Below are 22785 nucleotides of genomic sequence, written 5' to 3' on the forward strand. Positions count from 1 at the left end.
CTGATGATCGCTTTCAGTGCGCGTTCCAATTTTGAGGTCCATGATCGAATTTATAATATTATAAGGGACAAGAATATAGTCGATGACACTGCATCCTCGGGGGGAGAAGTATGTAAACTCCCCGCTTCTATCGCCATTTGTTGAACCGTTCACAATCTGCAAATTAAAGTTGTTACATAATTCAAGTAGGCGTAAGCCTTCGTTGTTAACAACCCTGTCTCTGGAGAATCGTCCTATTTTCAGGGCATGTGCGATATCATTATCAGTATTCCAATTTAGTTTGCTACATAGTTGTTCATTGTTGGTTCCCACTCTGGCATTAAAATCACCTGCTATTATCAGTGAGGCATTTGGGTATTTATCGGACAGATTTTCTATATAAAAGGTTAGTTGTGACCAATTTTCACTACTGATGTTGTTTTTGGTTGGGGGGATATAGACATTTACAAGTAGCAAAGAGTCTTTTTTTTGGGTTAAAAGTAGAGCTTGTGCAAGTGGTAAACATATTTCTAGTTGCTTGATTTCAAACCCTAAGTTGTCTTTGATCATACAACAGAACCCTGCTTTCGGCCGGCCCTTCGTGTTTGTTTTCAATGCGGGTTTCGTATAGGAGATGAATCCGTTAATTTTAATATCTCTAGTTGACCATGTTTCTTGTAGAAGTATTAGTTCAAAATCCTTAAAGAAGTTCATTAGGTCTGGGTCTCCGTCTTTGTTTCCCCACCCTGCGATATTCCAGGACAACAGGCGTAGGATCCGTTTTTGGGTTGGTGGCTGGTTGACAGCATTTAGTCATTCTAGTTCTGTCATTAAGTCCAGCGAGGAATTTTTTCTTGTGCAGATACAGCCATTTGTCGCTGCTTTCGGTGGGGGACGTAATGGTGGATCTTTTAGATTCTTTTTTAAAGTGCGGGAAATTAGAATTTCCTCCCTTTCTTGATTTTCTTCCTTAACTGTTCCTTGTTCCTGAGAGATTTCTGTGGTTGGTGGGCTATTATGGATAGTAGGACTGTTTTTAGTCTCTACTTCCATTTCTTTGGCCTCATTAGGTGTTGAGCTCGGTGTGTCAGGTCTGTTGGAGGTCATCTTTTGTTCGGCAAAGTTAGAGTCCTTTGTGGTACTTAAATAAGGGGTACCTATTTCGTTTGGAGCTAGTATTTGATATCTCAGCCAGGAGTTTGTAGTCTCATTACTGGAGTTTTTCCTTGCCGTTTCATATTCTAAAGGCGGCTGGATTTGTAGCTCTGCATCTATACATTTGAAAGTTCCATTTACAGCTCTCTTTTTGACTATGCATTTTGGGGAAAAGGCTGGCAAGTGTAAAGTTTGATTGTGTATTGTATCTACTGCATTTTGTTGACCTTGTCGGTGAATTTCGGTCAATCTAGCCTGTAGTTTCGTCAATTTACTGAGTATGTTTATTTGTTCTTTATCTGGTAGCTTGGCAAAATTACTCAGCAGATCTTCTTCTTCTGGGACTGTCCAGTCTATTGTGTCAAGGGCGAGGTTGTTATTTGATGCTACAGTCGCATGGTTTGGGAGCTTGGATTTTTCTTGCGTAATTTTCCGGGTAGCTGACTGCGGTTTCTCCCATCTACTGGGTTCTTCCACGGGGGTAGGGGAGATGTCGGCTTCTGGTGGAATGGCCTTGTTCATCTTATTCTGTCTTTTAGATGCAAACAATGGTCTGGGTGATATATCTTCAAAATGTCGGCGCGGAAAAATTCCTTTCTGGGCTAAATGAGCCTTTACCCTTAAGATTTTAGTTGGGATTCTATGACTACCAAATCTTAGTAGTACTTTTTTGGAATATCCGTCGTTAGTGAGCCTCTTGACTGCTTTTAAGTCAATGCTTCCGCCCTCAGAACCAAGGAGCAGATTTAGATGGTGTCTGGCCCAGAAAGATGACTCCCAGTAAGGTAGGGGTCCTCTATATGGAAAAATGTGGAGAACAATCTCACATGGCCTCAGTATCAGGTTGATTGAGTGAGGGGGGCTTCCTCTGATTTTTGACTGGTTTAGAGGTATAAATTTGTATTTGTTCTGTTTATTTCCAGGGGTTGTTAAGGATGGCAAAAAGGGAGTGAGTTGCCTCCTTTCATCTGGGTTATCCAGCTTCTTGGAGATGTTTTGTAATTGTTCAAAGATTTTTTGAACTGTTTGAGCAGTCAATAGGCAGCATTCCTCCAGCAGCTCCACCTTTCTATCAATTAGTGCTTGTGCCTCGGTTATGGGAGTAGTAGCCTTGTCCTCATTTACTCCTAGGGATATCTCTTCAATTGTCTTTCCATGTAAGGAGTTGAGGAAGGTTTTGGGAGGAGATACGTGCTGTTTTTGAGGTAGCAGGTAATTATCTAGATTACTCTGTTTAAAACCAGAGGGCTCTGTGTCAGTTTCTATATCAAGGCACCTGGGTCTTTTGCCTCTTCTCATTACTAGATTCTTAAATCAATGAGATCAGACTTCTAAATAGAATGATAAAGTGCTAAAGTTCTCTGGTCACAATCTCGTTCAATTCTCATTCGGTCCTAGCTGGACTGCTGCGAGGTAAGTAACGAGTAACTGGGAGGGAGTGCCTTAATGCTCGAGAGGGAATGTCTGAGAGCCTTCGTTAAAACTTCTTTAACTTCATTAAGTCCCGGCACCGAGGAGGATAAGATAAGATAAAATGTTCAAACGCACAGCGAAATAATGAAAGGAAATAGAATCCAAAAGGGAGGAGAGCCGGCAACATTTAGTTAAAAGATCTCTTTGAGCTCCGATAAGAGCGTCTTACCTCGGCGCCATCTTGAGAAAAGCCAATAATAATAATAATAATAATAATAATTTATTATTTGTACCCCACCCATCTGGCTGGGTTTCCCCAGTGACTCTGGGCAGCTTCCAACAAAGATTAAAATTACATTAAAATGTCACACATTAAAAACTTCCCTGAACAGGGCTGCCTTCAGATGTCTTCAAAATGTCAGGTAGTTGTTTATCTCTATGACATCTGATGGGAGGGCGTTCCACAGGGCCACCACCGAGAAGGCCCTCTGCCTGGTTCCCTGTAGCTTTGCTTCTCGCAGTGAGGGAACCGCCAGAAGGCCCTCGGTGCTGGACGTCAGTGTCTGGGCTGAACAGTGGGAATGGAGACACTCCTCCTTTAAAGGTCAACACCAACACTTTGAATTGTGCTCAGAAACGTCTCAGGAGGGACATATCCTTGATTTTAGGTAATACCCCAGGTAACAACCGACCCAGACTCTTCAATCATCACCTGAGGCCCTTCCTCGTGTATCCCCTCCATGAGAGGTCAGCAGGAGGACGACATGAGAGCGGGCCTTTTCTGCAGTGGCGTAACCCACCTAGGGGGTCCGTGGCACCATTCAGATAAAGAAAACTACCATAGAGATATCAAAATTTTCAAAAGTAGGGGCTTGGCTTTGAAAGACAGGGGGTCCGCAGTACTTAGCTAATTGGGAACCACTGATTTGTGGCTGTGTGTGTGTGTGCGAGTGTGTGTTAGTGTGTGTTATTGTTTTTGTTCGTTACTATGTTGTGTATTTTTGTGTTTTTAAATTGTAAAGTGCTGTGTGATCCTCAGATGAAGGGCGCAATAGAAATTTAATGTATGAATGAACAAATTAATGAATATAATATAATATAAATGTTTACAATTACTAGATCAATCAGTGACAGGCAGATGATTAATTTGTTGACAGCAGTAAAAAAACAATAAGGAAAAGAAGTCTGAAAGCACTATGCAGAGTTTAAAAAGGTAAAGGTAAAGGTACCCCTGCCCGTACGGGCCAGTCTTGACAGACTCTGGGGTTGTGCGCCCATCTCACTTAAGAGGCCAGGGGCCAGCGCTGTCCGGAGACACTTCCGGGTCACGTGGCCAGCGTGACATTGCTGCTCTGGCCAGAGCCAGAGCCAGAGCCGCACACGGAAACGCCGTTTACCTTCCCGCTGGAAAGCGGTCCCTATTTATCTACTTGCACCCGGAGGTGCTTTCGAACTGCTAGGTTGGCAGGCGCTGGGACCGAGCAGCGGAAGCGCACCCCGCCGCAGGGATTCGAACCGCCGACCTTTCGATCGGCAAGCCCTAGGCGCTGCGGCTTTAACCCACAGTTTAGGAAGTGCTAAAAGTCATGGGGAGGGAGAGGGGTAGAAAGTAATGAAAATCACTGAGATGCATTTTCCTCTGGAAATAAAATTTTGAAAAAATAAGTGTGTTTTTTTTAAAGAAAAAGACTTTACTATTACTACAACCTATCAGAGGAAGAATGCTTTCATATGCCACTAATGGTTCTGCAATCTCATCTTACCCTCAGCCTGCATTAACTAGATGATAGATAAATGTATTAAATTCATTTCCCAGAAGCCCCTTGTGTCTTTGGGAAAAGCAACATTCTATGTATTTAGGATCCCCTCCACAGAAGTGTCTAAATCTCCGTATCAGAACCTCTCCATCATTTGCTGTTTACTGCTGAATAATCTTCCCTGGAGGACATGTTTAAGAGTTTCTGATACGTTCCATCCTTTAACAGGATTAACAGAGTATTTTGCAGCTGTTAAAATAATTTAAAACACACACACACACACACACACAGAGAGAGAGAGAGAGAGAGAGAGAGAGAGAGAGACTTCTGCACATGGGAGTTTAGGAAAACTAACTGCAGAGATTTTCCCAGGGATCTGAATGGGATGGGAAGGAAAGCTAACAAAATGTCAAGAGAGTCTTTGTCACCAGTTCTCAAAAGCAAAAGGTGGCTCAGGCTCAATGTGGTGCCCTCCAGATGTGTTGGGCTATAAGCCCCATCAGCCTCAGCCAGTACAGCTGGCCTGATGGGAGTTGTGGTTCAACACATCTGAAGAGTTATAGGTTGGCGAAGGCTGCTCTGCATAATGCACTAACAAAGAATGTTGCCCATGGGGCTACTGCGGTACAAACAAATCACTCCAGCATTCGAAATTCACTGGGTCCAAGGAGGGTGGACCTCCTGAAAAAACCCTTGACTTCTGAGCATGCTCAGTGGCCACTGAATGCTGGCTGACATGGTAGGGGGTTTTTTAGAATGGGGATATAGAATGGAAAAAAAGGGGGGAAAGTTTTGTAGTACTTTATATGGGAAGCTGAAATCTTGAAAAGAAGCACTACACAATGCAATATTTGGTGGCAGGTTCCACCTGCAACAATAAACGTAATCTATAGAAGAGTGGGAAACTGCAAAACTCCAGATGTTGCTGGACTTATCATCTCTAACCATTGGCCATGCTGGCTGGGGCTGATGGGAGTTGACCTAGACCACTGCTATCCAACTTTTGGGTTGAGACTTACAAGTGATGAGTTTTCCAATAATCAATAATTTTTTAAAAAACCACCAATTGCCATAAAAGTGTGGCGCTCTGATTGTAAGTAGTATGTTACATTAGTTTTATATGCTATATAACTCTCAAAAAAGTTTTTCCAATAGCTAAGTGTAGCTGGAAGTACTGAAATAATGTGGAAAAAATGATAAAGTGCACTTAGTACAGTTTAAAATGGTGCATTAAAACAAGTTCAAGACTTTACTTGGAACGGCAACTCAATAGCACACACTCCCCTTGAATTATTTAAACTTTGGGGTGAGGGAAATGAAAGTCCTACAAGCTATTAACATACCTATTTTAACACACTCGAATTGCTGCACGTAGCATTGTATTCATTCCAGTTGCTCAATTTAACTTGCATCACATTAATTACACTGCGGACGGACAGAGCAATCTAAATCCCTGATCTGTCATGCGCAGGAGGTTTGAATGAGATGGTGTCCCTCTGCCCAGCCTTGCTGGCCTCCACTCTGCTGCCCTGCTGATGAGAAGCACCACAGTGCACCTGGTGAAGCAGCTGTAGTCAGTGGACACCCCCAAAACACGCCGTTTTGGGGACAGCATAGAAATAGCTGGATCCTGAGCTGCTGAGCTTCTTTCTTGCACAGCCTTGGAGCTGGTACAGAGAAGAGGCATTTTTTAATGCCCTCTCCCCTTTCAACATGAACACCAGGACTGTGGTTATAGTAGTGGTGGCCATCCCACTCCATCAAGCCCTGCCACTGCAGGCCAGGCATTTGGACTGCCCTCTCATTTTATGAAACTATGCATTTCTAAATAAAATATACAGGAAAATAAGGCATTAGAATTTTTTCTACCCCACATCACTAGCTCTAATTGAAGATGATATACAGCAGTTTCATCACTTGTTTTCTGTTTTATTCAGGGCTCGTTTATAGAAAGAGAACGACCAAATGCAAAGGAGGTCATGGCTCCTACGTCTTTTAATAGTTGTGAAGAAGAAGGAATTCTGATAAATGCATGTTTGATCATCCTCACCATTACAAACTGTTCCATCAACACTTCTATGCAACAGTTCAAGTTAACAGAGCCCACTTAACCCCACTTTGGACATGGACAGCCTATGGGCATTTAAATAAGAAATGGATCTCATGTTGTACGATGCAATTAAGGTTTGGCGTAAGTGTCAGTGGATTTTTCTGTGGCAAGACAGCTCAACTCTGGTGCTCAACAAATATTCTTCAACTCAAAATCCATTCATGTTAAGTGGAAATATAGGAAGCTGCCTTACGCCTGAGCTGGACCATTGGGCCATCTGACCCAGCACTATCTATCAGGAGCTCACTAGGTTATGAGACGGAACCTGCCAACTTCTACATGCAGAGCCCATCCTCTGTCACTGAGTTAAAGCCCTTGCATGTCTTTTGCACAAGCTTATGGCTGGTGGGGAAAAAAGTGGATCCTGGAAGTTCATTCCAATTTAACTGCTAGGAATATAGGAAGCAAGATCAGCCAAGTTGCCTTTCTAGCCCAGTACAGTGGTACCTCGGGTTAAGTATTTAATTCGTTCCAGAGGTCTGTACTTAACCTGAAACTGTTCTTAACCTGAAGCACCACTTTAGCTAATGGGGCCTCCTGCGCCGGAACACGATTTCTGTTCTCAACCTGAAGCAAAGTTCTTAACCTGAAGCACTATTTCTGGGTTAGCGGAGTATGTAACCTGAAGTGTATGTAACCTGAGGTACCACTGTACTGTCTGACAGGAGCTCTCCAAAATAAAGGAACTTTCCCATCATCCGCTACATGGACCTTTTAACTGAATATTGAACCTCATATCTTCTGCATGCAAAGCATGTGCTCTTCCACTGAGCTATGCCCATTCCCATGAAAAAATACAGGAAAAAAGGAAACTGCTTTATACCTAGACCCACAACCACAACTATGACCAGATGTGACTTTCCGGGATTTCCCAGACCCCTCCTGCATACCCATCTATATTCTACAGAGATGTTTTTGCATCACCCTTCTCCTTAAAGTAAAGATTGCAAAAACCGAACCTGCTACTCCCTGCCATAGCTGTCAACTTTTCCCTTTTCTTTCGAGGAATCCTATTCGGAATAAGGGAATTTCCCTTTAAAAAAGGGAAACGTTGACAGCTATGTTCCCTGCACAGAAAGCACGTGCTCTGGTACTGAACTGCACTCCCTCTCCTAAGTTGTGGAATCCTCTCCACACCGAAGTGCGCCTGGGATCTTCATTACACAGCTTTCGAGAAGCCGCACCTCTTCACCTTGGGATGCCCACCCTATTATTGCAACTATCATCTGTTTCGAACTATTTGCAATGCTGTAGCCCGCCTTGGGGCCTTATGGCGAAGGAAACCGAACTATAACTACCGGGTTGGAATGCAGGTCCTGCGTGAAAAGTTAACTACTACTAGGCCAAATCCCACCGATTCCACCAACGGGAACTCGAATGAGACTAACTTAGCCTGGATTCAGTTTCGTTTTCGAAGAAGCGGAGACGCCAGGGATAGATCTCACCAACACTACGCGTGCGAAGCAAGCGCTCGGCCCGCTGGCCGCCCCCCCCGCCCGCTCCGAGGGGCCCCTGCCTTCACTTTTCTCCACACCCCCCCCCCGCCCGCTTCCCAGGGACTGACCGCGCTTCATCTGGACGACGCTGGAGGCGGCGATGGTGTCAGCGGCCACCAGCACGAAGTCGGGCCCTTGAATGCCGATGAGGTACTCCATCGGGCCCGGCCGGCAGCGACTAAAGCAGGAGCGGGCAACTGAACTTAGGCTGCCGAAGGGAGAGAGCGCGGAACAGTGACACAGCGAGACGGCGGAAAAGGAGCCGGCGCGCCGCGGCGCAGGAAAATGACGTCTACGGGGTGCTTTTTGAGCTTCTCGCGAGAAACGGGTGCTTCTAGGCATTCAAGACTCTATGGTCCCCGCTCGCTCAGCCTTTCTCCCGCTCTCTGACGTGCGCAGATGAGCCCTGCCCACGGAGTCCCCTTCGAGCCCACGTGATGTTTCCCGCCCTCCTTTCCCTTGTTCCGCCTGTCCGCTTTCGCGTTCTAGGGGGCGGCGGCTCAGCCAGCACCTGTCCTGCAAAGCGCTTTCAAAACGGTCCAGATCATTAAAACGCACTGGTTTTTGCAGATGTCAGAGAAAGCCACCAGGGAGGGAGATCACTTATAAGCATCTCTTTAGTCTTAAGGGCTGAATAGAGCCTCCACGTGCAGGAGCAGTATACCGAGGACAAACCGGGTAGGTGGGTGAAGAGGCGTTACCCCGTTTCTCTGCTTTGTGGGCTTCCTAGGGGTATCTTGCTCTGTGGGAAACACGGACTACTAGGTCCAAAAACTCAATTATTTTGTTACTAATACTCTTAAATTGCACCTTTTCATTTTTGTTTCTTACAAAGAAACACTGGGAACATAAATGTATGCTGAAGGTGTGGATTATAAATAATGTAAGTAGAATATCACTAGCAAAGCCTTTCCTGTGGTTCTTAAACTGGCTACCATTCCAACAGGTACCTAGTTAGTTCCAGAGGTGGCAAAGAAAGACCAATGCCCATCTTTGATCCCTTTTTGCATCTTCAAGCGTCTCCGTACGTATTTTGGGCATTCCACTTCCATATTCTAGTACAGGGGTCAGCAGACTTTTTCAGCAGGGGGCCGGTCCACTGTCCCTCAGACCTTGTGGGGGGCCAGACTATATTTTTTTTTGGGGGGGGGGAATGAACAAATTCCTATGCCCCACAAATAGCCCAGAGATGCATTTTAAATAAAAGGACACATTCTACTCATGTAAAAACACGCTGATTCACGGACCCTCCATGGGCCGGATTTAGAAGGTGATTGGGCCGGATCTGGCCCCCGGGTCTTAGTTTGCCTACCTATGTTCTAGTACTTCTGCCTCCTTTAAAGCTTCCTGGTTTACCTGCTGTCTCTTGGACACCTCTCTTATGAACTGTGATTGACTCACCTTTGGCAAACACACACAAAAACCCACTCAAGGATATCAGAAGAGGGACCAGTGGCTCCCACTTCCCTGTGTGTTTACTTAAGTCGTCTGCTTTCTCCATCTGTATCCTGGAGAGTTTCAGGATTCTCAGAAGTGAGAGTGGTTTCTACCTGTAGCCTAAGCAGATCTGTAGGCAGGAGTCTGCAATTGCACTAACTACTCACCATGGTGAGTGAAATTCTGCCCTTTTGGTAGCATGACAAGCCAGCTACTATCAGCCGAACCTACCCCACAGGGCTGTTGTGAGAATAAGGTATTCTGCTGAACTGAACTTCTGATCTTATGGTTTAGCAGTTGTTGAACTGGTTTAGTTATCAGATTCAGGTAGGTAGCTGTGCTGGTCTGACACAGTCAAAATAAAAATAAAAATAAAAATAAAAATAAAATTGTCCAGTAGCACCTTATAGACCAACTAAGTTTGTTCTTGTGTAAGCTTTCCTGTGCATGCACACTTAAGAAGAAGTGTGCATGCACACGACAGCTTATACCAGAACAAATTTAGTTGGTCTATAAGGTGCTACTGGTCAATTTTTTATTTTTATTTTTTTTTGTTTTGGTTTAGTTGTCATGACTTGTTTTATTGCATATTTTAATTAACAACTTTGAATTGCCCTAGTGGAATTGCTGTTGTTTATTTTAATTTAATCTGGATTTTACCATTGATTTTATAGTTGCAAACCACTTAGAAGCCATTTTGGCATACAATGGCATCTCGGGTTAAGTACTTAATTCATTCCGGAGGTCCATTCTTAACCTGAAACTGTTCTTAACCTGAAGCACCACTTTAGCTAATGGGGCCTCCCGCTGCTGCCATGCTGCCGGAGCATGATTTCTGATCTCATCCTGAAGCAAAGTTCTCAACCTGAGGTACTATTTCCGGGTTAGTGGAGTCTGTAACCTGAAGCGTATGTAACCTGAAGCGTATGTAACCCGAGGTACCACTGTATAGGCAATATATAAATAAATAATAAAGTAGCGGAGGAGATCTGAGCTTCTTGGAGGAAGAGTGGAATACAAATGTAATAAATAAAAATATATAATAAAGAGAATCTGAAAATGCTGTCCTCTGACCTACCCTGATAGCCCCCTTAATTTCTTGTTCCCTCTTCATCCCTTCCCTAGCACCCACTACTCTTAAATTGTGTTTTCATCTCACCTGCTTCCGCCCCCCTCCAGGATTATAATAATCCAGGGGTGACAAGCATGGCACCCATGGGGACCCTCTTGAGGTCTTTCCCTGGTGTCCACAAAGTCGCTGTGTACGGCTCCAGCTGTCATGAAGTTGGTTTAGAGTTGAAGGAGGAAGTTGGAAGAATGGCGCTTTTCCCCACTTCCTATTTCAGCTTAATGAGCTTCTCAAGAGTTGAATTAATTCTATGGGATACAACTTTTACCCAGGTCCCTTAGAAAAAGTAAAATGTATGTGAGTGGGTACACACACTCTTTCTTCCTGTCTCAGAGAAGGGTAGCTCACCCGGGAGAGGGAAGTGACCAGAGGGGGTGGCACGCCCGCAACAGTCATTCAAAAATCTGAATGTGCCCACAGATCTAAAAAGACTGGTGATCTCTGATATAACCTACCTGCCTTGTGCTACCTGTTAGTGGATTGCACTTGGATTACATATGTTGTGTCTAGGCCTGCAAAATATACCAGGCAAGAGGCAGGCCTGTAGCTTTAAAAACATGCCAGGAGAATGAGTGATGGGGGTGGGAGATGGGGGGCCCACAACAGCAACAAATTGTCTTTAAGAAACTGTATAAATGAGAGTAAGGTGCGTATTCACCATTTTGACTGTTTTCCAATCGCCCACAGCTACACTTGTTAAATTGAGCACCGCATGTGTAAATCAAAACAGGATGTTTTCCTTTACTGAACAATGGCAGAGCCCCATGCCAGTTTTTTAAGTGTGTGGATCCAATTTGGATTTTTAAAATAGGTTTTCCCTGTAGATTGTGAAGCATAGTGCTCGCTACACACAAAGCCAGGCTGCCTAACTTAGGGGTTTGTATTATTTTATTTCCAAAAGAAGTTAACCAAAACCAGGGGGGCACACTAACCAGCAGCTATCATCCTTGCCGATTTTTATTGTGCCCCAGGGTACAATTAAATGCTAAGGTTGTTATTGAATTGTCTTGACAGATTGAATTTTCAAAAGAGAGGCGAATCGGAAAGAAGGTAGGGAAACCATATAGACTGAATTTTCAAAAGGAAGGAAGAAAAATAAAGATTTATACGTACTAAGCCCTGTACGTCAAGAAGCTCAGTCCAAAGCTAATTATGTATTACCAAACAGGACTGAAAATTCTGAGGCACCAATTTGACCTGGTGCCATAGAATATGATATTAGTGCACCTGGTAATTTGAACTACAGGCGGCAACTGCTTTGCGACCATTCAATTGATGTGCAACCGCCAATGCGTGGGTTGTTTTGGACCTGGAAGAGCGTGGAATGGGGCAGAATGGGCTTTGTGCTCCACCGGCATGCACGAATGCCTGGAACGGAAATGAGTAGCTGTATTTTGTCAGCTTTGTGCAAAGCTCAGACCCAGCACCACACTTCTCCATATTTTGCAGTGCTGTTCTCCAGCCAAGTAATGTTGTACCAAAATTTCTATTCTAGTGTAAAGTGTGCATAAATACATATATTACTGAAAATAACACACATAATGATAAGGAAAAAAATGCTTTCAAAAATGTGTATGTTAGGCAAAATTTACCCAACAATGTTGCAGTGAGCCTCTAGAAAAGCAGGGATTAGACTAGATGGTATTTTAGTTCCTTCCTTTGGAAGGTAGTGTGGGGACAGACACGTCCATGGCTTTTACGTCGTAACACCCTCCACAGTGGCACCCAATGGGTTAATGGAGCCAGCTTCTTTCCTGGGAATGGTTGCCTTTTGCCTCTCACCAATCATCAGAAATGGTGTTTACTCTCCACCTGAGATGGGGGAATCGATTGATGTGCACAGGTGAAAATGGATTGCAGCCCACTTGTCCAGTAGTGTCAATGGAGGTGATTAGCACTTGTGTCCATTTCCAGCTGATTGATAGCGCAGGTGAGAATCACTGCAAGGTCAGCCAGGACCACATCAGCGTGGTGCCCCCTCGCTTGGCGGAGAGTCCCTGTCAGCTGTCAATGTGGACAAGGACATGTTGGAAGAAGACAAGCACTTTGCCTGAATTCAAAGATGCTCGGGACAGTCAGACGTCTGGGCACAGTAAGTTCAGTTCAGAGAGACCAAAGAAATTACTTAAGCTAATATATAATTAGCTCTGAAATAACTGAATAGATGAAGTTAAGACTTTTCAGAGTCCTGGTCTACATGTGGAAAAACATTGAGGCTTTAGTAGACCATGGGCAGGATTCAGCTGATTCCCACTACCAGAAGCCAATGGAAGAGCTACCCATAGCACAATAAGGCTTCTTCTCTCTTCTACCACGATGCACCCCCTACAGCTCCTGAAATTGGCCCAGCGGGGTTGGAAGTCCCGAAACAGCATTCTAGTGGTGGTAAGATTGCCATGTGTGTTCAGCAGTGTAGCTAAAAAGGCCAATGCAGTTCCAGGGTGCATGCAGCAACAAAAGAACCTAGTGCTAGACTACAATCCCCGTCAACCCTGACAAGTCGCCATTCTGGCTGTGCCGGATGGGAGTTAAAGTCCCAGCAACATCCGGTGAGCCACAGATTCCCTTCTGCTTAGGATACGTCTGCTGCTCACTACAGTTTCTCCAAGTCTTGTGTTCAGGAGATAGTAGCTCTAGAGTCACAGAGGGATGCAAGGTGACAGGCAGGCAAGCGTGGTTTTGGGGAAATGACCCAATGGGGCAAATTTTACTTCTGGTGGTCCAAAGTTAGCTCATGAGCCAAGTTCCTCTGCCCCTGCTTTAGTGCCTGATAATAGAAATGGCTCAGCTAAAGCCGCTTCTGCTGTTCGCACTGGGAGAGAAAGGTTTAAAAGCCCTTTGCTGACCTTGGGAGAGAGTAGGTGTAGTCTACATAATACTGGTAGGGAGGTGTGTCTACTGCAGAGGTGCGGAGCCTGTGACCCTCCAGATATTGTTGGGACTCCAGCTCCCATCAACAGTAGCCCAGTGGTCAGGGATGATAGGGGTTGTGATCCAGCAATATCTGGATGGCCACATGTTCTCCATCTTTGGCCTTTTTTCTTGTTGATAATCTGTGCTTTAATGGTGGTGCATGCTCTAGTTATCTCCCGCTTGGACTACTGCAATGCGCTCTATGTGGGGCTACCTTTGAAGGTGACCTGGAAACTGCAATTAATCCAGAATGCGGCAGCTAGACTGGTGACTGGGAGTGGCCGCCGGGACCACATAACACCGGTCCTGAGAGGTCTGCATTGGCTCCCATTACGTTTCCGAGCATAATTCAAAGTGTTGGTTCTGACCTTTAAAGCCCTAAACGGCCTCGGTCCTGTATACCTGAAGGAGCGTCTCCACCCCCATCATTCAGCCCGGACACTGAGATCCAGTACCGAGGGCCTTCTGCGGTTCCCTCATTGCGAGAAGTGAGGTTACAGGGAACCAGACAGAGGGCCTTCTCGGTACTGGCACCCGCCCTGTGGAACACCCTCCCTTCAAATGTGAAGGAAATAAGCAGCTATTTTCTTTTTAAAAGACATCTAAAGGCAGCCCTGTTTAGGGAAGTTTTTAATATTTAATGCTGTATTGTTTTTAACACTTGATTGGAAGCCGCCTAGAGTGGCTGGGGAAACTCAGCCAGGTGGGCGGGGTATAAATAAATAATAATAATAATAATTTATTATTATTATTATTATTATTATTATTATTATTTTGCACCAAGGCTCTATTGCCTTATTACTAAGAACTGTTTTAAACAGTAGGAATGTTGGAGCAAACTGGGGTGTGGGGAGATAAACATTTTGATAACATAGCTTCTGGGAAAGCAGCGGAGTGCAATTGGATGGGGCTTTCAGTCCTTTATTAAATTAGCAATCTAACACTTTTTTCACTAGAACAGTTACTGTATGAACGTTTTCCTATTTATTTAAAAAATACTGCCCCCAAAGTGTATTTGCCCTAATTAAAAGATCATGAAACTGAAAAGGAAATATCAACAAAGTAGCACGATCAGAATGATAATAGGGAAAGTAGGCTGAGTGACAGACAGAGTCTTCTGCCCAAGACTTCACTGTACATGTCAAATCCATGACGGCTTCTAGGCTGCCACTACTTTGCAGGAATGAATCAATCATATACCAGCAAATTTAGGTTGTGTAGTTAAAGTGGATTATGGTGCTCTTGTGCAATAAGTGTGCCCTCCCCAACTTTTTTTGGAAAGAAAGTGACAGAAGAATGCACTGGAAAGGTGAATGCAAACAAATCAGAATGTATGCTCAATAAATCTCCATACGTTTTTTGTGTGAAAAGAAATCAGGATGAATCCCCAATAAGGAGATTGTCTGGATGAGCCCCAGGACCTTTGGAAAAGGTGGAAGAGTAGTGTAAATACTTTCTACATCTCCAAAGACTGTGCTGCTTCTGTATATTTAAAAAAGAAAGAAAGAAAAGGAGGTGGCTTTTCTGTGGTCTGAGAAAATATAGAAGAGCTACAGAGAAAACATAGGATGTGAAGATGAATGTGTGTAGATGCCCCATGAAAGTGACTGAATGAAGCATAAGAACATATCAGACTGCCAGATCAGGCCATTGACCCATCTAGTCCAACATCCTGTTCTGACAGTCGCCAACTAGATACCAGTGGGAAATCTGAAGGCAGGACAATAACAGAAGAGCACTGTCTCTTCCTGTGGTTTCCAGCAAGTGGCATTCAGCAGCATTACTGCCTTTGACAATGGAGGCCAAGCATAGCCATCATGCCTAGTAGCTACCGATAGCCTTATTCTCCATGAATCTTAAGAGTCATCCAGTTTGACAGCTGTCACTGTCTTCTGTAGGAGTGAGCGCCATAGTTCAGGTATGCTCTGTGTAGAAGCAGCCCTAACAGGAAAAAAAAAAACATTGGGGTCTGGCTTTGCTCCAAACTTCCAGTGACTTATCCCTAGACCAGAAATGGGGAACCTGTGGCCCTCAGCTCCCACCTTCCCTGACCATTGACCATGCTGGCTGGAGCTAATGGGAGTTGGAGTTAAACATCAGGTCCCCCACCCCTGCCTTAGACAGGGGAAGGAGATAAACTGGGGAGGAAAAGGAGTTAATGGGATATTTTTAGAACTGGTGGCGGCACACGTCAGTCCATGCGGAAAAAAGAAACACTGTGCTCCACAGGTCATGGGATGCCTGTGATGATGACCCTGAGTGGATGGAAACGCCACGTCTTGAAACAAATCCTATCTGACAGTTTTTACAGTACGTTCGTTCAGAGCAAAAATGCCCTGTCCCCTGTCACCCAGATTGAAATTATTAAGGAAGACAGACATTTCACTGACAACGCTAGCCCCAGGCGAGAAAATATTCCTTCTGTTCCTCTCTGAAGGTCAGAGCTCACATCATGCAAAACACTTAAAAACACACACGCACACGCACAATCATGCATGCACTTACACATGCAGGGCCAAAACTTCTTCACTGCAGACAGCCTTAGATTTTTTTTTTTTTTAAGAAGCAAGGGATTTATTTCATATTTAGCAAATCATTCTATCTATAGGATTCTATTCCCTGATTTATTTTGGGGGGCTGTTTCCCAACTATATAATGCCCTTTCTTCTTACTTGATGCTTCTCTGTCCATCCGTGTACCTCACCCCCACTCATCCATCCATCCAATCCCTTCCCCTCCAACTCGGGATGGGCAAATCTGTCCATTTCAGTTTTTGATTTTCCCAACCTTAAGTTCAGTTCTCTACATTTTCGTATCAGCTTGCAGATTTGTTTTTGTTTTTAAGTGCTCTCAGAAATTCACCCACATTTTCGTGTGAATTTCTTTTAATATATACTGTTTGTGGTGGGAATGCAGTTTTGTCTCATAAACATATTTTTGCAAAGTGATTCCCTCTAAAATAATGCACATTTGTATGTTATTTTCACAGATATATGTATTTTTATGGACACTTAAAAATACTCATGAAAATTAATCCAGCATTTTAGTGTCTTTCTCCTAATATACATATTCATATACAATTTTGTCTAATACAGTCGTACCTCCGCTTACATAGCCTCCACTTACGTAAACTTTGGGATACGTAAGCAGCAAAGCCGGAAGTATATTTCTGGGTTTTTGCCGCGCGTGCATGTGCAGAAGCGGTCCCTCCGGTTGCAAAAACTTTGGGATCCGACTGGAGCTCCGAAACGGATCCCGTCCACAACCAGAGGTACCACTGTAAATACATTTTTTGCACAATGCAAAAACGTGAGAACCAATCTCAAGATGTTGACAAAAGAGTCATGTGCCTTTCGTGAATGCTGTCTCCCAAGCCATTTCCAGAAATCCCTCATTCTCCCTTGATATAGTGAGTCATTGGCCTTTCCCCCTTTACCCTTTAAAAATATATAATTTAAAATTTTGGAATTGCCCACCTGGCCACAAACTCTGGCTTTACTATGGTGGGGAAATGGCAAATTACTGCAGCACTGGAAAGAGAAGTCCACACTCTTCATCCAACAATGGGCTAAGGAACTACACTGTCCCTTTTTGAACTTGCGGTATTCTGGCAAGATGGCAGGAGGACTCATATCTGGAGATCTGGGCTGCCTTCACAGACACACATGCAATACAATCAATGTAGCAGGTGGTTTTCCTTCATATAACACCACAGCAAGGCATCTTACACCTCCTCCTCACCATGCTTTTCTGTTTCAGCTTGGGAACTACTGGCAAAGTGCAGCTGTGGAGGAGGCCACTCGGGTGCCTGGGGCAGTGCACCCAGGGGCGCAGCAAGCTGCTCATAGTGGTGTGGCACACCACAAGGCCTTCAGAGTCTGCCTGCCTCCTTCCACTCAACCGCCCTACAGCTGGGGGGGAGGCAGTAGGCGGACCATTTGGGCAGCATGAAGCCTGTGCGCGCCCAAGCCACCACATCTCTCCCAGTGAGTGCCACCCACCATTTTGTCACACACACACCCCACAGTGACACCGGGAGCAGCCCACACCCACCACCCACCCCTTCCTCCGCCCCTGGCAAAGTGGTGATGGGTACCAGAACTTCCTCCACTTCATGGCAAGGCAGGCTCCCAGTGGGCCCTGCTAGATGTGTTTGTGTAGATGTTGCCTCAGCAAAGGCTTAGAGTCATCTGAAGCATTCAAAAGAATGGCAGGGCTTGCCGGATTTTTACCAAATTTTGCATGGTGGTTCCTGAAATCAATAAGCAACTTTTTAATGTGTGCATCTCATATTATGTATTTTAGGAAATTGCTTGTTCAAAGAGTCTCCTGGATCAGGCCATCATGTTTTCGCAGTGGTCTACCACATGAGAAGCCTACAAGAAGGAGCTGAGTGTATCAATGCTCCCCGTCAGGTGTGATTCCCGGCAACTGGCATTCAGAAGCAGACTGCCTCTCACAGTGGAAGTGAAGCATGGCCACGATGCTTTGAAGCTGAACTAGATGCTGGACATTGATGCTGGACAAGATAACCTTGGTCTGATTGAGTAGGGTTCCTCTTAGGTTCAAGTCCAGTGTTGCCTAGTGTTGTCTGCCAGCAGCTCTCCCGGGTCTCAGACAGGGGTGTCTCCCTGCTGGGTCCTTTCTGTGGGGTGGGGAGAGATGCATGTCCTCAGTTTTAGCTATTGCTCCCATGCAAAACAGGTTACTTCTCACTTAAACAGGCCATTGAGCTTCCATCACATGTTTAGACCCAAGGAAAGAAAACTCTAGGGACTAGTAACCTTGGAAACAAAGGGGAGTTTTAACTGGGAATCCTGCTGATCATGGATCTTTTCTCCATCTCCTGCTTTAAGCTTTCCCTTTCTTTCTTTCTTTCTTTCTTTCTTTCTTTCTTTCTTTCTTTTTGGAATTTCCATTTCCATTCAGAGGAAAGTTGAAAACTTTCCCCTCCTTTCTTTTTCCCTCTCTTCCACACTTCCTTTACTCCCACTCCTCCACCCCCTAAGTTTAATTCTGAACAGCCGGCTGCGTTCAGCCTGACTGGTTTGTTATGGCTTATAATTTGTGTTAGGATTAATTAACTAATTACCGACAAATGTCCGTTGGCAAGATTCTGCTTCTGCTTGTCAACTTGAAGTATTTAATTATTTTAATCATTTACTTTCATCTTCAGAATTTATGCTCTTCGAAGAGCGTTTCTAGGCATCTTTTAATTATTATTCTAGGGGTTTTTTTACCCCTCCCTGAGATGGCAGTCCGGGTAGGGGGCTGGGAGCAGAGGCTGATATAATTTCACATTAACTATTTCAGCTAATCAACTTGCTGCAATTTTGGAAAATTGTGTTGGATTTCCAAACCTTTTGATGCATTGAGTTTCATTGTGGGTTTCCCCATTTTGTTTTCCTTTTTTGTATTAGCAAATAAAATGGGTGAGCTTAATGGGCAAGGGAGGGTGGGTAGAAATCCAGACTCACTTCAAAGTATCCAAAATATGAAGTCAAATAATAGCTGTTCTTCCATCAATATATTCCACCACAACCATCCAATGATTAGAATGGTGGTGAATGTTGTTTCCTGTAGACTCCATTTTGCAGGGGCACAGAGCATTTTTGCAATCAGCACTAATAACATATTTAAGGTTGGAAACCTAAACTCTAGTGAATATGCCCCATTTAATGCCATGGGAGTTACTCCTACCTTGTGTGTCTCTGTAGGGATGAGGTAGAAATTAAATTCACTGCTCATTTAAAGACAGATCTACATAATTTGCTCTCTCCAAAACAATACGTGAACCGTGACACAGCCATGTTGTGAAATTTGCACATCTCTTAAATTTTCGGTGCAATTCTCCAACCAAAAACTGTGTACAAATATGTGTATTTTATGGTAAATTGTGCATAAAAAAACAAACATTAGTGAAAACAACAAAGAAGAGCCATACAAGTCTTGGTCATTTTCATCATATCTCTAACATTAGGGGAGATTGGTTTGGAAAAATGTGCATATTAGGCAAAATTGCATATAAACATGTACATGGTTTTTTGTAAGCTGCTTTGAGGGGTTTTTTATTTTAAAATCAAGCTATGTATAAATTTTATGGACTACGTAAACAAAATAATACTAAGAAAGGTAAAGGGTAAAGGAAGGGACCCCTGACCATTAAGTCCAGTCGTGATTGACTCTGGGGTTGCGGTGCTCATCTCGCTTTCTTGGCCTAGGGAGCCGGCGTACAGCTTCCGGGTCATGTGGCCAGCATGACTAAGCTGCTTCTGGCGAACCAGAGCAGCGCACGGAAACGCCGTTTACCTTCCCGCTGGCGTGGTACCTATTTATCTACTTGGACTTTGACGTGCTTTCGAACTGCTAGGTTGGCAGGAGCAGGGACAGAGCAACAGGGGCTCACCCCGTCGCAGGGATTCGAACCACCAACCTTCTGATCGGCAAGTCCTAGGCTCTTTGGTTTAACCCACAGCGCCACCCGCATCCCTAATACGAAGAAAAGGTTGTACTAAAATGCTGATGAATTTCCATTATGACAACCTGCAGACTGATGTGGAAATGTAGAGAACTGAATTTAAGATTGGGAAGCTGAGAAGCTGCAACTGGTACAGATTCACCCATCCCTATTGAAAACTCAGGTTGGCCGACGGTTGCCAGAGGATGGCTCACTATCTGCCGGAGTCTTCTATTTGAAGGGCTGCCTGGCCCAAGTCCCTAAAATGGTAGAGCAGAAGCGGCCTTGCAGTTGCCCATTCTTGAAAGAAAGATGCATCTACATTAAAGATCTGATTCCTACATTGTGAGTAGGGAGGGATGGATGGACCTCTCTGTTTCTCTCTTTGTCATCCTTAAATTCAGTTATCCACATTTCTGCAGCGATTTGCAATTTTTAAAAAAACACTCATGAAAATTAATCAACGTCTTAGTGGGAATTTCCCTAAAAAAATTATTTTTGTATGTAGTTATAATGAATGTACCTAATTTGCAAGCAATTTCCCTTACTATAACACATTTTTGTACATCATTTTCAGCAATATATTCATTGTTATGCATACAACACAGACACATTTTTGTAAACATTGGAGAACTGCATTGTAAAATTGAAAGAAGTGTTGAGTTCATAAATACAAAGAAGACAAAGGAGCTTGTGGTGGACTTCAGGAGACAGAAGAGCAATGTCCAGCCACTTTTGATTGATGGGGTCTGTGTGGAGAGGGTAACAACGTTCAGATTCTTGGGTATTGAATTACAAGAGGATCTGTCCTGGAGTGTCAACACAAGGGGGCTTGTGAAGAAGGCGCAGCAGAGACTGTATTTTCTGAGAATCCTAAGGAAAAACCATCTTCCACAGAAACTGCTGCTTGCCTTCTATCACTGTGCCATTGAGAGCGTGCTCACTTATGGCTTATGTGTGTGGTACGGAAGCTGTACTACCCAGGACAGGATGGGGTTGTGCAGAGTTGTGAAGGCAGCAGAGAGCATTGTTGGCTGCTCACTCTCCACCTTAGAGCAGATTTATGCCACAAGGTGCCATAGGAAGGCACTGGACATAGTAAAAGATCCATTGCATCCTGGTCACTGTCTCTTCGAGCTCCTGCCGTCGGGACGGAGATACAGGACGATGAAGACAAGAACGAGCCGTCTCAAGAACAGCTTCTTCTCCAGAGCGATCTCGGCCCTGAATGGGAAACCTGGACTTTGAAAGTCATCTAATCTTCCTTGCTGTATTATATTGTATTGTTTTAATTAGTGTTTTTATAGTTGTTCTGATTTTGTGTGGAGTGCCCTATCTGGGTAGATGGAGCTGCCAAGTAATTTTCGTTGTCCCCGAGAGGGGGCAATGACAATAAAGATTCTTATCTTATCTTATCTTATCTTAGTTTTGAAGCAGGGCTATGTTTCGGTTCTTGTTTGGGAAAGTTTGAATTGAGTAGCTTCGCTTTTAAATGCAAACCGAATTGAATTTCTCCCGCATCCCTAATTGTAAGGAATGTAAGGAACAGACTTCCGGACAAGGAAGTAACTCTGGGAACTCACTGGGGAATTAGCCAGCCTCTAGAGAATCTTGCTTAAAGTGCTACTTTACGGAACGTTTTGTGAGAAAACCTACAAAGCCCCTGTTTTCTGTCTCCTTTCTTTAAGGCTTACCATTTTCACAAGTTTGGCCATTTGCAGCCAGTGGAATCCTAACCTGGAGGACGATGATCTTATAGCACCTGGAGATGAGACATTATTCTCTAAGAGGATATGGAAACTCTACAGCTCCTGTTTACTTTGCACCAGGCACCCCTCTTTTCCCTTATTCTTTGCAAAGTTAAAACTCCTGCATCTGGTTGCAAGCGTTTAGTTTTGCAGTTTAGGGCTGGTTTCTAAGGGGCATTTATTCATTTATTTTATTACATTCACATTCCACCTTTCCTCCAAGGAGCTCCATTGTCCCCCTGCTCCCCAATTTAGCCTCACAACAACCCTGTGAGGTAGGTTTATGCTGAGACACAATGACTGGCCCAAGGTCATCCAGTGAATTTCATGGCTGAGTTGGGACTTGAACCTCGTCCTCCCAGGTCCTAGTCCAATACTCTAACCACAGCACCACACTGAATTTTCTCATAACGGCATTGAAACAGATGACTTTTGAGCAGCGTGTCAAGAAGCAAGTGAGTATGTTTCTGTGGCCTACAAGAAAAGGCTCTTTTCCTACCTATTAGAGATTTTTGTAATTAAGCCGTATATAAACTGTTGAAATAAATGAGTAAATAAAATCGTTTAAATAGCTTTTTTCCTGTTGTTTGGACTTGAAAATGAGCTTTTAAAACATTAATGACATGTAATTGTTTTTCAAAAGCTTTCTAGCATCTTTGACAGATATATATCTATTTTTTGTCCACATTGCCAAAAACACTGTGGCAACGTTATACACCATTGTTAAGGATCTGGGAACTGAAAAGAAATGGAACATCACTTTTGCTTCTTGATGAAAAGTTTCCTAGTTTTTCCTGCCTTATATTAGCTGCAAAGGAAGAGACGTGTTGGCTTAGAGAAAAGTCCACCCCTCTTTTTCATTCTCCAAAGAAAGGGGCTAGAAAGAATCTGGCAACAAAAACTCTGTCCCTAACATTCAGAAGCACAAATGAATCCCTCAGATTAAATAGCAGACGAGGCTTCACTATTTAAAAGATTTCTCCGGGGTACGTAACTAGAGAGGAGATAATTAGGGACAAAGCAGCAGTATTATTACAACTGATCATATCATTCTCGGTGTAATCTGGAGTGATGTCTAAGAAGACCCAGGGAGGCTAGCCTTTTGTAGCAAAAGTTACTCCATATTGCTATCATACTGATACTCGGCAACAACTGAGCAAGCTTTTTCTTGGGTAGAATTTCCCCACGAAC

The 22785-nt window shown here is 44.0% G+C and overlaps 1 protein-coding gene and 2 long non-coding RNA genes across 3 annotated transcripts in view; 2 read left to right on the plus strand and 1 right to left on the minus strand.

Moving 5' to 3' along the window:
• Positions 1 to 8179, minus strand: part of PSMB2 (proteasome 20S subunit beta 2) — a 33246-nt gene extending 25067 nt beyond the window's left edge. Inside the window, exon 1 of the mRNA XM_079987807.1 lies at positions 7979 to 8179. Coding sequence (XP_079843933.1) covers positions 7979 to 8069 — 91 coding nt within the window. The 5' untranslated portion in view covers positions 8070 to 8179. The remainder of the gene's footprint in view (positions 1 to 7978) is intronic.
• Positions 8180 to 8327: 148 nt separating this feature from the next.
• LOC307222510 lies at positions 8328 to 12566 on the plus strand. Its single transcript, XR_013841793.1, has 3 exons — positions 8328 to 8588; positions 11491 to 11526; positions 12391 to 12566. It is a non-coding gene; the product is annotated as an uncharacterized lncRNA (long non-coding RNA).
• Positions 12567 to 16537: 3971 nt separating this feature from the next.
• On the plus strand, positions 16538 to 22167 carry LOC307222497. Its single transcript, XR_013841776.1, has 2 exons — positions 16538 to 17926; positions 21535 to 22167. It is a non-coding gene; the product is annotated as an uncharacterized lncRNA (long non-coding RNA).
• Positions 22168 to 22785: the final 618 nt, after the last annotated feature.

The sequence above is a fragment of the Podarcis cretensis genome (genome assembly GCF_951804945.1).
Source record: "Podarcis cretensis genome assembly, chromosome: 8".
Classification (NCBI taxonomy): domain Eukaryota; kingdom Metazoa; phylum Chordata; class Lepidosauria; order Squamata; family Lacertidae; genus Podarcis; species Podarcis cretensis.